The 15,546-nt window shown below is 29.9% G+C and overlaps 1 protein-coding gene across 1 annotated transcript; it reads right to left on the bottom strand.

Annotated features, from left to right (window-relative positions):
• Positions 1-13,155: 13,155 nt before the first annotated feature.
• On the bottom strand, positions 13,156-15,239 carry LOC8285135 (S-adenosyl-L-methionine:benzoic acid/salicylic acid carboxyl methyltransferase 3). Its single transcript, XM_002529195.4, has 4 exons — positions 14,997-15,239; positions 14,416-14,811; positions 14,016-14,270; positions 13,156-13,753 (listed from the first exon to the last, which is right to left on the bottom strand). Exons 1-4 carry the CDS (start codon positions 15,069-15,071, stop codon positions 13,385-13,387), a joined length of 1,095 nt encoding a protein of 364 aa, XP_002529241.1. The 5' UTR covers positions 15,072-15,239; the 3' UTR covers positions 13,156-13,384.
• Between the last annotated feature and the right edge of the window lie 307 nt (positions 15,240-15,546).

Genomic DNA, 15,546 nt, shown 5'->3' with positions numbered 1-15,546 from the left:
ATATGTTAAAGTTTCTTTCTTTCCTACAGAGTTTCTATAAAAGAGTATCCTATATACATGTGAGTTTGTCTATTTCCCTGGACAATTAGACTTGCTGAACTTGGGTTCTCCCTGGGATTTTAATTTTAAAACTATTCAAATTCCCTGAAAAAAAAAGGTGGTTAATCATTTCTACACTTAATTCATGCATAAAATTATAAATAAATTTTTTCAATTTTATTTTTAATTACATTTCACTGTAGATTTTTAAATAAAGTGTTTATATGTTATATAACTAATATAAAAATAAAAATGATAACAAACATACATATATATATATATATATATATATATATATATATATATATATATATATATATATATATATATAATAATAAAAAAATTTAAACGACACTAAACTGAAAAATCAATATTGATCCAGAAAAAAACTAGCTAAACGGTTAATTATTTATCGATTAATTAATGGTAAACTTATAAATTACTTAATAATTTAGTTAATCCAGCCATGCTCACTTTCAATTCTCATCTCTGAAGTAATAATCGGTGATATTTATTATCGGATTTCCTACATTTTTCTTTATGCAAAAATCACTTATTTTTCCCATTTATGCAAATATGCTTCTATTGTCCCCAATAAATTTTCTTTTTAATCAAACACCTCTCTAACATTTTATATTTTAAAATTATCTATTAGACACTTCTATTCATCAAATCGGTAATAAATAAACACCTGACAGCTATTATGGAACAGGATAAACTGACACATACCAATAATACCACTCAAATAGTATCCTTTTTAAAGTCCTCATCATTTTATAAAATATCTTTTTGATCCTTCTAGTTTTTGTTTAACATTTAACAATGTATGTATTATTATCTTCTTAGCCCTTATAATTATTTTTTGATATTCTATAAAATTATTTTTTCCTCTGCATTTTTTGAAGAATATATAATTTTAATAATATGAATTTATAATTAAATTGAGACAGACATTGCACCTAACAAATCTATTAATAATTTAGATTAATTTTATAAAAGTTTAAAATATTATCATTCACTTTTCGTCATTATCATAAATTTCCATTCATCAATTCTTATCATATAATAATTGAATACATTAAAAAATAATGTATTTATTGTATATATACATTTTTTTTATTATGTATCCTACATTTAATTATGAAAATTTAAAATGATTTTTAAATTTTTTTTAGTTATATAGGATAGGAGTTTCAATTTAATTATAAACATGTATTCTCCAATTTTAAACATTTAAAGGGAAAAAGAAAAACTAAAGAAAGGCACCGGTAATCTCATACAACATGATTCATTATGGATCAGTAATTGTAAAGTGATCATAATCATATTTTATTAGTTTAGGACAGTATCAGATTTATAAATTATTGAGTGTCTTCTTCGTTACCATGTCTTATCATTGAAGATTGCCCTCAACCTATCAAGAATCTCATTCATAAGATGTGCAAACCGTCAGTTTGATTTCAAATTGAACTAAAATATAAAAATAATTTAAATTAAAATTGGACTCAACTAAATTATAAAATTTCAGTTTAGTTTGATTTGGTTCGGTTTAGATAATCTATTATATTTATGTCTATAATATGATAAGAAATGAGTAGTGTGTTGGTGTTGAAGTGGATCTACTTTATCACGATGATTATGTTTCAATATCTAGTTGTGCATATCTTTTCCCTTTTTTCCTCTATTTTCTTTCTATTTTTCAATATCCTATTTGCCATTTCTTTTTTTTTTTTTTAATTTTTTTTATATTTCTTTCTTATTTTATATACATATTTTGTAATTTTAAAATAAATTAATTTAAAGATTTATAATATTTTTATTTTAAATTTAACTATTAATTTTTATTTTAACTTTTAATATATTAGGCACTAGTAACCTCATACAACGTGGTTTATTATGGATCAGTAATTATAAAATGATCATGATCACATTTTATTAATTATAGATAGTATTAGATTGATAAATTATTGAGTGTCTTCTCCTTTGCCATGCCTTATCATTGAGGATTGCCATACCTATCAAAAATCTAATCCATGATAGATTTATCCAGGCGGCAGGGGATAATGATAACAGGCTCTTCTACACGCAACATTATAGATATATCCATCTTTAAATGCTTCAGAAAGGTTAGGTACATCCTGACAACCATCGAAAAAATTAGAAAGTTAATGTTTTAACGTTTTTCTTTTCTATCTTGATGTAAAAATTCACTTTTATTCAATTAAGTATATAAAATTATTAAAAAAAATTAATATAATGTATCTAACCAGTTTTACAGTTTAAAATATTTATATAATTTATGTTGAACGGTAAATTAACTTAAATATTATTTTTTTTTCTATCCATTTTAAACACTATATTTTAAACTTTTGTTTGCTTCTCAAGAAATTAAAAGAAAAAAAATAGTAAAACTTTTTTCTCATTCATTCATGAAAAGAAATTTAAAAAATGAATACAGTTTTTTCTTTTTTCTAATATTTACCAAAAAAAATTCTTTCATCTCAAAATAATAAGAAAAGAGAAAGGAATATATTAAGTTTTTCAAAAAATATAACTTTTTAAAAATAAAAATGATGAATAAATTTTCTAAAAGGATTAAAAATTTTAAAAAATAAACATATTTTTGTTGCTAAAAGAATATTTGATAAAAATAAGAACGAATACCAAAGAATTAAAAAAAATAAAAAGTAAAAAATAAAAAATAATAAAAATTACTCACAATCTTTATTCATCAAAAACAAAGTTCTCTGACAGAAAAAAAAAAAAAGAAGCTTAAAAACATGTATTCCTTTATGTTTACTCTTATCTTTTTCTTTGAATCAGTTTCCTCTCACAGTATCCCAATTCTCTCCATTTTAAGCTCACTCTTTAATCATTTTTATTCCTTTTTTTACAACGGTTTTACCCAGATTAGCAGTTGGGTTTTATGGTTCTTGAAGCATCAGTTCTTGTTTAGTTTTAAACATATGGTTCTTTCTTTTCTTCTAGTCTTTACCTGTGTGGTTAGCTTTGAGTAATTTATATTGTGGGTTTTAGTTCTAGAGCTGAGATTGTTTGCTAATTGAATAAAAGATCAAGTTTTTAGTTTGACTGATTTATAGGTGTAGGTTTCTTTTTGTAGTTTGGCTTACAGATTTGTAGCTTTTCAAGTATCCTGGTATTAGCAGCTTGAGAGTTAGCTAGTTAGATTCATTGTTGAGTTTTTGATATTCAGTGATTTGTGGGAATTTCAATATTTCTTATGGTTCATAGTAATTTCAGCAAAGAGTTCAAATTCTGCAGCATTGGTTGTGGCCTTTACACAAATTTCTAGATTTAAGGTTCTTCTGTTTGGTAAGGTTTTTATAAATTGGTTTAAAGAAGTGGTTTGGTTCGGTTTATGTCAATTTTTAAATCTAATCATGTAGTTAAGGTTTGAAATGACATGCTATGTTATCCATCAATTTTTAGTAGATATACAGTATATCCACCGAACATGCTATGTTAGCTAAATTTGACTGAGATCCGGATCAAGCCAAAATTGCAGATAAATGCTGAAACCATGAAAAATTGATAATTTTAGATCACCGGGCCAAAGTCGCACTAAAATGCAAAGGTTTCAATTTCTTTTATAGTTAGATCTAAAAAAAATATAATGAGATGAAAATGCAATACTAACAATGATATACAGATAAAAATATGGGATTTGTCTAATTATTAAGCAGCCAATAAGTTGGATAAGTACAAAAAAGTACCATATAGTTTCACTCATTGATAATTTTTAATATTTGATTTTTTTGAGACAAAGAGAGATATATGTTTATTACTCAATATATGAAATTATAAAATAAATTTATAAAAATAATAATAATCTTATGCATATTGATAATTATAAAATTATTTAATTAATTTAAATTTAATAAATAAATAATTTATATGTCAGAAATTAAAAAAAAAAAGTAATTTATTACTCGAGCTCGATTAGGCTCAAACTCGACTCGAATAAGTTTGACCTCGAGTTTGAGCTTTTCATAGCTCGGGTCAAGCTCGAGCTTGGTCTTTTATTAGGATCAAGCTCGAGCTCCAGTTCTTCAAAACTTCACTCATTTATACCCCAATTTTAGAGCTTAACAACTCTTAAGTTTGTTGTTTAACTGTTAAATCGCAATTGAAGAAGTTACTAATCCAATAAAATCGATTTGATGGTCAAATAATAATATTATAACTTGTTAAGCTCTATATCCATGTTATTAAACACGGACAATATAATAATGATAGTTGATTGAGAGTGAAGATTGTTGAATCATTGTTTATCAGAATTTTTTAACAGCATATGTACCTCTAAAACTAATTGACTAAGAGCCATTGCTAAAAGCTCCCACAAATAGCAACCATCCTTACTAGTTGGATCTTTAAGTTGGAAAAAATACATGCAGAGGCGCAACAAAAGTTCTTAACATTTCACATCTCATGGAAATTAAGGTTACAAGTTGTAATTGAGGATTTAAGTTGAGAAAATAAAATAATTTTTCTTTTATGAACATGAAGAACACAAAAAAAAAAAAAAAAACTACAACCTTTGAAGAGCAGGATTCAATTCTTGATTGTTGATGATGTTTCTATTAGAGAATCAAATGGAGATTCGTAATTGCAAATCCTCTAGATTATCTCACACAACTTATCTCAAGCAAAACTATTCAATTCTTGAAGATGAAGAACTCCTTCTCATCTTTTAAGTTTCCTACTATGATACCCTTGTTATGATAGTAAGTATATCGATTATCTCTCTTCTTATGATAATAGGAGTAAGAAACTCTTATATAATATTAAGGATTTATAATCCTTAACACAGTTGTACAAACACGTGTTATTACAAAACTCTCAAAAGAATTTTACAATAATATGTATTTGTACAACTATGTTAAGAACATTATACAAGAACATAAAACTCTTTTGTGATGACACGTGTCAAACTGCTTTCTTAACACATTGTCATCATAAAATCTTTTTGGTGATGACACGTTTCAAGCTTCTTTCTTAACACATGTCATCATAAAAGCTTTTTAGTGATAACATGTATCAAGCTGCTTTCCTAACATATGTCATCATAAACCCTTTTATTATAACACGTGTCAAGCTACTTTCGTGACACATGTCATCATAAAACCCTTTTGTGATGACACGTGTCAAGCTCCTTTAATATATAACACTTATATATTATACATTATCATTAGTTACACATTTACGGACTTTAACTTCAGAAGATGCTAGTGTTCCTACTCGAGGTACAAGTCAAGTCCATTGTCGTGTTTGAGTTGATCTTAACGTGAGTGACTTTCTAGGTTCATTATTAATTAGTAATAGTAATTTAATATTAAACTCTTTAATATTAATTAAAACATTTTAATTAACTAAGGGAACAATTAAATAATTGTCCCTCAATCATTTTCATAAATTATAAGTGACATCTAGTAACATATTATAATTACCCAATTAATAATAAAGACATTAATCATCCATGAACCCTTTATTTATGATTACCGTGTAATAAAATCCTTCCATTGAACAGTATCCCGATCAAGTGAGGATTATGGAATAGTCAAATCCATTAACTTGATTCTATCATTAAATCTAGGATACATCTCGACTAAATATGATTAGTGCGAAAACTCCTTTTCCATTAATCATAATTACCTCGGTTAAGGATTTCTTAGTCAAGATATTATCAAATCGCATATGATATTCTCCTTGTTTAGTCAAGGCAATGGATTCCTTATTGATGAACACTTGTTTTCATGCATATGCAACTGAAGTCATTATCTGCAAGTATCCATTCTAGGTATGAACGGATACTTAAAGCATAAGCAAATTTCAATTACATATTCATGAGACAACTCTGTCACCTCAGGTCTGAGGATTAGTTACACCATTATAACTTAATAATGAATCAGTGACTTAAGTAAATTATTCATGTGATTCATTATTTTTTTTCATATCATGTTCAGTCCACTTGTCTCACAAGTGACCCATAATGATTAACTTAGTAACTCATACTAAATAGCATGAGACTCATCATCTTATATATATTAGTATCTCATACTAATCATAGGATTAACGCATTATATTGGTCTTTCGGATTAAAGATGCCCAATATTTAATCCTACAACCAAGAACTATTCTATAATATTTATTCTAAAGATCATCTGCCACTCATATTTTCAGCTCATGAGAATGGAGTCTTTAATAAATATTATTAGACTCATTCAATAATTATATTACTACAGAAATTAATGATAGACAACTGCCATTAATAAAATAATATTCATTACAGTAATAATATCACAATATATGAATCAAAAAGCAAAACTCCAATTAGCTTTTAGGACATACATCTAACACTTATACTTCTTCTTCCCATAATTGTCCATATCATGCACCCTCCTGACATCAATTCTTAAGAACGACACTTCAAAAATGTGGCAAAATCTCTTTGAAATTGGGCATAATATGTCTTCAGCACGCTTGGTGGACTTGTGCTAGACATATAATTTTTTTCATTGTTACTTTCTAACCCTTTGGAAACCTAAATAAGTGAAAACAAAATATTTCTTAATATTTATTTTCTTAAAACTAAATATATATATTAAGAGTTGAACTCTTAATATCCTGCATTATAAGTCATTCTAAATATAAAAATATGATTTAATATGGTCAGGAAATGGCTCAAAAATCAAATTTTGGACCGACGTGTGGTGTAGGAAGAGCTCTTTATCACAAAATTTTACTAGCTATTTTCTCTGGCATCAAACAAAGAAGCTTCTGTTGCAGAATCTGGTTTTTGGAATAACAACCTCTGGCAATGGAACATTCGATGGAGAAGAATCCTATTACCAAGGGGAGAAACTATTCTCTCATGTCTGCTCAAATCCATTTTCAGGATCAGTGCAAGTACCTTTCTTTCAATGGTATATTTTCTCTAAAGTTTCCTTTAGGGTAAAGTATGGCACACCCTTTTCTATTCAGTTCTTTGCTGTATTTGGCTCAAAAGAAATAATGTTGTCTTTGACAATGTGTTTGTGGTATGCTAGACAAAGCTATGTGAACTTATCTTAGCCAGATTGTATTTTTCGATTAGCGCACATGATCCTTCTTTCCCCATTCGATCATCGATATGTTTTAGTCCTCCATTTGTTTTAAAAATTGGGAACATTATGGCAGAATCCGAATAGCATTTCCATGGTCTCCACCACTAATGAATTTTTTCAAATGGAATGTGAATGGGTTAGCTTTTGCAAACCTGGTCCTGCCGGAATTGGTGGAGTATTTAGGGGTACAGATGGTGTCATTATAGGGTTATTCTCTTGTCCTATTGGTACTAAGGACTCAAATGAAGTAGAAATTCTTACCATTCTCAGAACTTTGTAACTCACAGCTTCTTCGGACATGTTGTCCAATCATCCAGTAATAATTGAGTTAGATTCCAAGGTTGCAGTAAGTGGATTAAGAAAAGAATTGCAAAGCTCTCCTTGGATGTAATGGGATGTTCTATACCGCATAAAAACTCTACTCTCCAAACAGCCCCTAACTTCAGTCATACATATTCTAAGGGAAGAAAACTTTGTGGCAGATGAAATGGATAAAAAAGGAGTAACAAGGAACTTTGGTTGGGTGGTATGGCTGTGACAACGTGCCTACTGTCCTGATTATGTCTGATTATTAAAGTTCTCTTTGTTAGGACTTGCTGAGTATAATTTTCTCTATATATTTTTTTTATTAGTAATAATAATATAAAAGATAAATAGATGTTAGAATTAAAATTAAAAAATCAACAACAATTACCAAGATGATAAGGACAGTAAAATAAATATATATATGGACAATAAAGTAATAAAATTAAATACTAATGTAAGAAAAATAAAACGCCAATAATTTGAAAATTTTTGATGTAACACCCGGAATTTTTATATATTTAATAATGAGTTTTTATTTAAGTTAATTTTAGCTTCATTATTGTTGGGTTTAATTTGAAATGATTTAATGAAAAATTTAATATTAATCAAATAAATGAGTTATTTTCTATACCCAATTAGTTTGAAATTTTAAGAAATTATTCAAGTAAATTATTTGAGAAATGATTATATTTTGGTTATTCAAAATTTTCCCAAATGCATATTTATATAAGTAAAATTATATATTGAAAAATTTTGGAAGAAATTATAAAGGATGTTTTTATAAAAGAATTTTGGAAAAATTGGTATTATAATTGATTAGTAGTATTAAATTTTAAGTTGGAAATTGATTATTTAATTTAATTATGTGTTAGGACTAAATTGGAAATTTATTTTGGAATAAGGATTGAAAGTATAATGTTATTTTTATGGGGTTTTAATGGAAATTTGTGAGTTTGGTATTTTTGTAAATAAATATGTCGGTCAGGGGTATTTCTGTAATTGTGTATTTTCAGTAATTCTAATTTGGCCCAAATTAATTAGTTAAGGGCTTAATTGAAAGGCTAAAAAGAAGTTTGGGGGTCAAATTGGAATTCTGCGGGATGAAATTGTAAGTAATTAAGAAAGTTGAGGGACCAAGTTGTAATAAGGAAAAGTTCGGGGCCTAATGTCGATATTGAAAGGAATGGAAGTCGGGGAAGAAGAAGGGAGGAAGAGAGATGTCGGGGGAGAGAGAGGCCGGAGGAAGGAGTACGGCGTGGGCCGTCTGTCCGGCGCTGTCCGGGGCTGGCCAGGGCGTCAGGGCACCGGCGGCAGCGGCCGGCTACAGCGCGAGGAGGAAGATGGCCGAAGCTTCCTGCCGTCGGCGTTCCGGCGTCGGTGGTCGGCCGATCTTGGTACCGATCGACTTCTCTCGGCCTCGGCTTTGTTTTGGCGGCGGCGGTGTCGACAGTGGTGGCCGAAAACGGAAGATCCGGTGGAGAGAGAAAATGGTGGCAGCCGGCGTTTTTGGGTTTTTTCGGCGAGATCCGGCGGAGGATGGACGATCGGAGGACGTATCCCGACTCTCCTCAGCTCAAGCTTCGAAATGGCACCGGTTTGGTGGCGATCGGGCTCCGTTTGCAAATCGACGGCCGTGATCGTCCGCAAATCTCTCCGGATGATTGGGTGTCAGATCGGAAAATCGAAAGCGGGGATCGTCGTCAGCGCGTCGTTGTGAGTCCGATGGTGTGTTCAGATCGTCGATCGGACTCCGGCGGCCGGAGGCGAGTCGACCGAGCGATCGAGCGTCTCAGTAATTTTCTCTGGCCGTTGATCTTAGAAATCCTTTGATTTTAAATTTGTGTTTATTGGGTTATATTGAGTATTTGATGATATTTGTGAATCATAAATAATTGTTTGTCAGTTTGCCTGCTATAGTCGTGTTTTTGTACGTATGAGTCGGAAATAGTGAAGTTTGGGGACCTGACTCCCGTTGTTTAAAGTGTTGGACATTTGGAGTGTTTTTCTAGCAGGTCCTGGACCCGTTTTTACGGGGGGTAATGTTCGTGTTGTAGGGGAGGTTCTGCCGAATTTTCGGTAGTTCCTAAGTCGAGATTCTTAGACAATCAGTCCTAGGAATCTAGACCTAGGATCTATTGTAATTGTTTCATCGTTTTGATAAATTGTTTTTCGTGACTAGATTGTCAGTTCGTTCGGCTCGCTCCTACCGAGGCACCGGAGGAGAGCTAGGAGGTCGCCAAACCTGTGAGTTAAAGTCACTTAATCGTTGCACTATTGCTAAGTTTGAATTTAATATGTTATTTTGAAAGTTTATGTATAATATGGTTATTAGTATCGCAACATAAATAACTTCACTGGATTATTGAAGATAATATAAATATTATTATTAGTAATGTTATAATAATATCAAATATTATCAGTTTTCCACATGAGTTGCATGATGTCTTACTTTAAAATTGTTAATCATTATTTTGATATAGTTGAATGACTTCTTTAGACAATAATATTTATTAAATGTGGTGATTGCGATTTGGGAAATGTGGCTTGTAGAACATGCCACCGATGGGTTACATCGGTAATGATTATGGACATGTAATAAGATATTTATGGGTTTGCCCACGGTGAGCATGGCTCTGGGCTGATTTGAGTAAATTGCCGGAGGTAAGGTCCCTGGTCGAGCATTGCTCTCTGGCTTATTTGGAATTCAAGTGATCGGTCGGAGGTAAGGTCCCCGGTCGAGTATTGCTCTCCGGCCACCTTATTGGATTAAGAGAGCCAAAATGGTCGTTAGAATTTGGGGTTAGGGTTCTCTTGAGCCACTCGTCCCGTAAAAGTAAAAATATATTTTTATTTATTCATTTATTTATTTAATATGGTATGATTATAATATGAATTGTATTTACGTGCATGGTTGATACATTGATTCGAATGATTAATATTTTCTGTGAAGAAAGTAATAGGGTATGATTATAGTATGATTTGTATTTATGAGCATGGTTTGATATACTGATTTGAATAATTTATGTTTTCTGAGAAGAATGCAATAGTCCCCATATTATTTGATTTTAACTCACTCTAGACCGGCGGTCTCATTTTCTTATTTTCAGATTTGGATTAGTTCTCCCGCGACTCTTATTCAGTAACCCGACTCCTTCATCATCGGGTGATGTATTTGATTTGGTATGTAAATTGGTAAATCTTAGATTCTCCGCAGTAGTAATAGTAGATGTATCAGTTGTAAATTTTTTGAGTTTCAGGTCTCGCCTAGTTCTTCTGGCAGACCGATTAAATTATGTAAAATGTAGCATTTAAGATAATTTGTGGCTTTAATAATATTAATTTGAGATGAGATTTGTTTAAGTCAGTGAGTGTCAGGCTTACTACGGGTTTCGGTGGCCTTACGCCTACCCATTCCCTAGTGTCGGTCACGGGCCCACGGGTGGGGTCGTGACATTTGAATTCAAAAAGAGACACTAAAGCAAATTCTTGGCACACCAGCATAATAAATCAAGACACCAATGAAGAGAAATTAGGACATCAAAAATTCGAGGCTTGTTGTATCACATAATCTTCTTAAAATAGGTTTGTCCCTCACCATTAGTGTTTGAGGATGATACAACGTCTGTTTTTCAGAATACAATGAATCAATACAGTTGACAAATACCACAACAACTATACCAAGGAACTTGAAATATGTTTGAGTTTTATCACACTTGAAAGCAAAGAAAAGAAAATAGGAGAATCTATTTTTCACAATTTAAATGAAAAAAATATGGATGATTTATATAGAGAATAATGAATGTGGGGAAATGATATCTACCATATCTTGAAACCTTTGATATATCATGATTAATTAGAATTAATCTATGACCTTTGGCATTACCATTGATTAATTTATCATTAATTCATGAACCTTGGTAATATCATGAATAATTCACCATTAATCCATGACCTTTAATATATTATATGATTTTTGATATTTCATATAACTTTTCCATATTAACATTCAAGGGTATCAATTTATTATTCACCTATAATTCATTTTGATAAATACTTCTAAAAAATATTATGAATTTTCCTAATAATTTTAGCTTTCGGCACAAACAATTTATAGGCGGTATAGTTTATATAGTGTCAATTATTCTCAGTAGTTTTCTGTATCCGGGTATCTTGGGATTTTCTCACATAACATTGTGATGCTTAATTAGTTTGGGTTTACTGGAAAAGCCTAACCGCTTGGATAGTTCCGCATATGAATGTTATATTTTTTCCGATTTCAGGTTTAATTAATAAAATTATCTTTGTTATAGAAAAAACAAAAGAAAACTGCACATTTTTAGTTCTTTTACATTTTTCTATGATTGTCTTGGTTACCTCATTGACATGTAAACTAAACTAAGGCTAATCGGTTGTCTCTTTAATTTTTTTCTAAAAGATTCTTTTATATATATTTCAATAATTTTAGCAACTATTCGATTTAATAATTTTGACAATGTCTAATTGATATAAATATTAAAATAATTTTCACATAAATATTAATTCTTTTTTTCCTAGAAAGGGAAAATACTAAAGAAAAAAAAAGAGAAGTAATAAAAGAACTTATAATCTCATATACCTTAGATAATCTCCTTTGCCGTGCAATTATTCAGAATTGCTGCCGTGCAATTATTTAGAATTGCCTTGTACCTATCAAAAACCTTATCCATAATCCGTTTGTCGAAATTGAAGTGGCTAAAGATAAGAGGCTCAGTCGTGGGTCTTGCACATTTTTCAACATTATATACTTCATTATTAAGCACTTCAGAGGAGATTAGGTTAATCTTGGTAAGCATTCCAATGTTCTTCATAAACCCCTAAAGGATCAACAAAGAAAAGTCTTTCCTTTTTAATTTCGGATATCACTTCAAGCATGGATGCTGTTTAGTAAGGAATGTTGACTTCCTTTATCTATCATTCCTGCATCATTAACATAACTCATTTTCACACAAGTAACTTTAAATACATTTATGCCTTGCCTTCATCACTTGAAAATAAAATTTAGATCTATATTTTATTTAGTTAAAATTTATAAAATTCACTTATAAATCACGTTTTGAATAAAGTAAAAGTTAATTAAAAAATTTTATACAATTAAATTTATATAAAATTAATTATATCTAAATTAAATTCTAACAAAACAGATAGATTTTTTAAATGAATTCATCGTTAATTTAACATTATGTTTTATAAAACTAAAATATTTCTTTCAATTTTATAATTTTATTTTACTTTCTCTCTTATGTTTTTTTAATTGAAATGAATATTACTAATGAATTTCAATCAAATATAACACTGATATTAGTTAAAAATAGAAGATAAAAATAGAAAACAACGATTAATTAATAAAAAAATTTAATGGAATGAGATAATAGTTAATTTCATCAAATGAGAAAGATATTATAATTAATTATTAAAAATAGAAAAACTTACTAATGTAAAAATGACAAAATCCAGAGACATTGAAATAATTAACCTTTTTATTTAAATTATGTTTATTTAACTAAAATCTAAAGGCATTATTATGTGGCTGGAGTTAAAATTAAGCGGAGTAGAATCCCGATGAAAAATATGTCAATTGTATAGAAAGAAAAACAATAAAACTTAAACTAATGAATTCAAATTTAAACAATTTGAACCACCAAAAAACTTAATATAATGATAAATGCATATCTTTATTTAAACAAGTTGTCAAACCGGAGTTCCCTTCTTTATTTTTATTTGTAACTAAAGATACCCCTAAGAATACATAAATGCAACTAAAGACAAAGGGACCAAAAACAAAACACCAATATAGATTATACAGTATCAAGTGTCAAATCGAGCATGGTGCAAAATTCAAATTGTGCAACTATGTGAGGATTGAAATCTCAACTCTTTCATATCTCTTTCTTAACCACAGACACTATTAAATTAACAAATTTAGTCTTCTCCTTTGCCATGTAATCATTCAGCATTGTCCTGTACCTATCAAAAATCTTATCCATAATAGCTTTGTCCAAACAGAAGTGGCTAATGATAAGGGGCTCAGACACTGCTCTTGCAAACTTTGCAACATTATATCCTGGATCTTTAAAATCTTCAGAAAGGTTAGGTTCATCGTGATAAGCATTCCAGTGTTGTTCATAAACTTCCAACTGATCAATAAGGAAAGATCCTTCCTCTTCAATTTTAGATATCACTTCAAATATCGATGGTGTATATTGAGGAATGTTGAAGGAGTCAAACTTTTCTTTATCTATCGCTCCCTGAATCATAGACATAATTCATTTTCACCATAACTCATGTATTAGCAACTTGAAAATAAGGATTTAGATATAAAGTCGATTGTTTTGTAAAATAATGCACAAAATCATATATGATTAAGAAAAATAAGATAGTAAAAAAATATGATGAGACACGTATGCAATATATAATGCTAGAAAAAGTATACAGATAAAAAATGTAGAATTTGGCCTAATCATTAAGCAGTCGAGAAGTATATTATATTATATCATATTATATTTGTACCTCTAAAACTAATTGATTGAGAGTCATCGCCAAAAGCTCCCACAGATAATAGTCATCCTTGGAAGATGGATCTTTACTTCTTCTTCCCGTCATTGTCCATACCATGTGTCCACCCGGAATCAATTCCTCCGAACGACACTTCAAAAATGTGATAAAATCTGTTTGAAATTGGGCATAATAGGCCTTTAGCACGCTTGGTGGACTTGTATTAGACATATGAATCTTTCCATTGTTACTTTCCAACCCTTCAGGAACCTAATAAGTGAAAAATAAAATATTACTTAATATTTACTTTCTTAGGAGTAAATCTATATGTTAAGAATTGAACTCTTAATATCATGCATTATTAGTCATTCTCAATATAAGAATATGATTTAATACTGAACTCAAGTAGTGCTACCTGAGAGAGCCAGTGGAGACTACAAGAAGAATAGGCGAATTGCAGGCTGTTGCGAGGTAAGAGCCTACCATAGAAAGAACCAGGGATTCCATAAAAGAAACAAGGCCCAATACTTTGTTGTTTCAACTTTTCTTGGAAACTTGGCAAAGACCTGAAAATAGTGTTGAAGTCATTGCTTGGAAGATCATTAAAGAACACATGATATTCTGGGGATCGACGACCCAGCTTTCTACAATTGTTCTCTGCTGCTTTGATGATTTCAGATATAGTAATTAGAGTGTTTGGCCCCGAAGAGCAACCAAAATCTGCAATAGCTATACTCTCTGGGAAGCTGCTGCAATAGAGATTGGCCATGGCTTTCTCTATTATTGGCTTTGTCATGGATATCACTTTTTGCTGCAAAAGTCAACTTCCGAGTTAATAAACATATCAAGTTTAAATTACTGAACACTCAAAACAAATTATTCTCTTTTTGTTTTCATGCCATTTTGCATTATGCAAGAGATTAAGTATATCTTTTGTGCATCAGTTTTCATGTTATCAATAGCATATATGTGAAATAAAGAGAGGGTAATTATTACCTGAAGCAAAGAGTTTTGAGCATAGCTATTCTCTCCAGTTCCACCATTCATGTGACGCTCTCGAACTACTTCCATCTCTCTTTTGTATGCTTGCCCAGTTGCTGGATTTGCTTATACTTACAGAGGCTACACCATGAATAATTACTAAACCTAGTTTTTAAGTGGCATTTTTTTTTGAAATTAAGCTCCTTCAACATTATTTTAATACAACTATATCTTAAAACTTTAATTTTGTTAAAATTAAGTCTCTATCTAACTACTTCTCCTATGAATTATATTTTAAGCTCATGAAATTATTTCTAACTATTAAATCCTAAACTTTGAAACTTTTTCCATTGAGCCTATAATCTCTTGGACCTTTTTTTATTTTTTATTGAAATCCTAATTTTTTTTATTTTCTTAAAAGTATCACATGAGAACTTTTAATATGGTCTTATAATTTAATTTAATAAATAATAAAAATTACATAAAATATTTATTATATACATTAATATTAATATATTAACCGATCATTTTAATATATCTAATGGTCAGTTCATACATTTCGAGT

This window comes from Ricinus communis, chromosome 7, assembly GCF_019578655.1.
Source record: "Ricinus communis isolate WT05 ecotype wild-type chromosome 7, ASM1957865v1, whole genome shotgun sequence".
NCBI lineage: Eukaryota > Viridiplantae > Streptophyta > Magnoliopsida > Malpighiales > Euphorbiaceae > Ricinus > Ricinus communis.
The sequence above is the reverse complement of the archived record's forward strand: the minus strand, read 5'-3'. Positions and strand labels throughout refer to the sequence as shown.

Coding starts and splice junctions, on each gene's coding strand:
- LOC8285135 (XM_002529195.4), bottom strand. CDS start 15,071: ATGGAAGTAGTTCGAGAGCGTCACATGAATGGTGGAACTGGAGAGAAT. Junction 14,812..14,996: donor CTCAAAACTCTTTGCTTCAG/GTAATAATTACC, acceptor TGACTTTTGCAG/CAAAAAGTGATATCCATGAC. Junction 13,754..14,015: donor TCAATCAATTAGTTTTAGAG/GTACAAATATAA, acceptor TCTATGATTCAG/GGAGCGATAGATAAAGAAAA.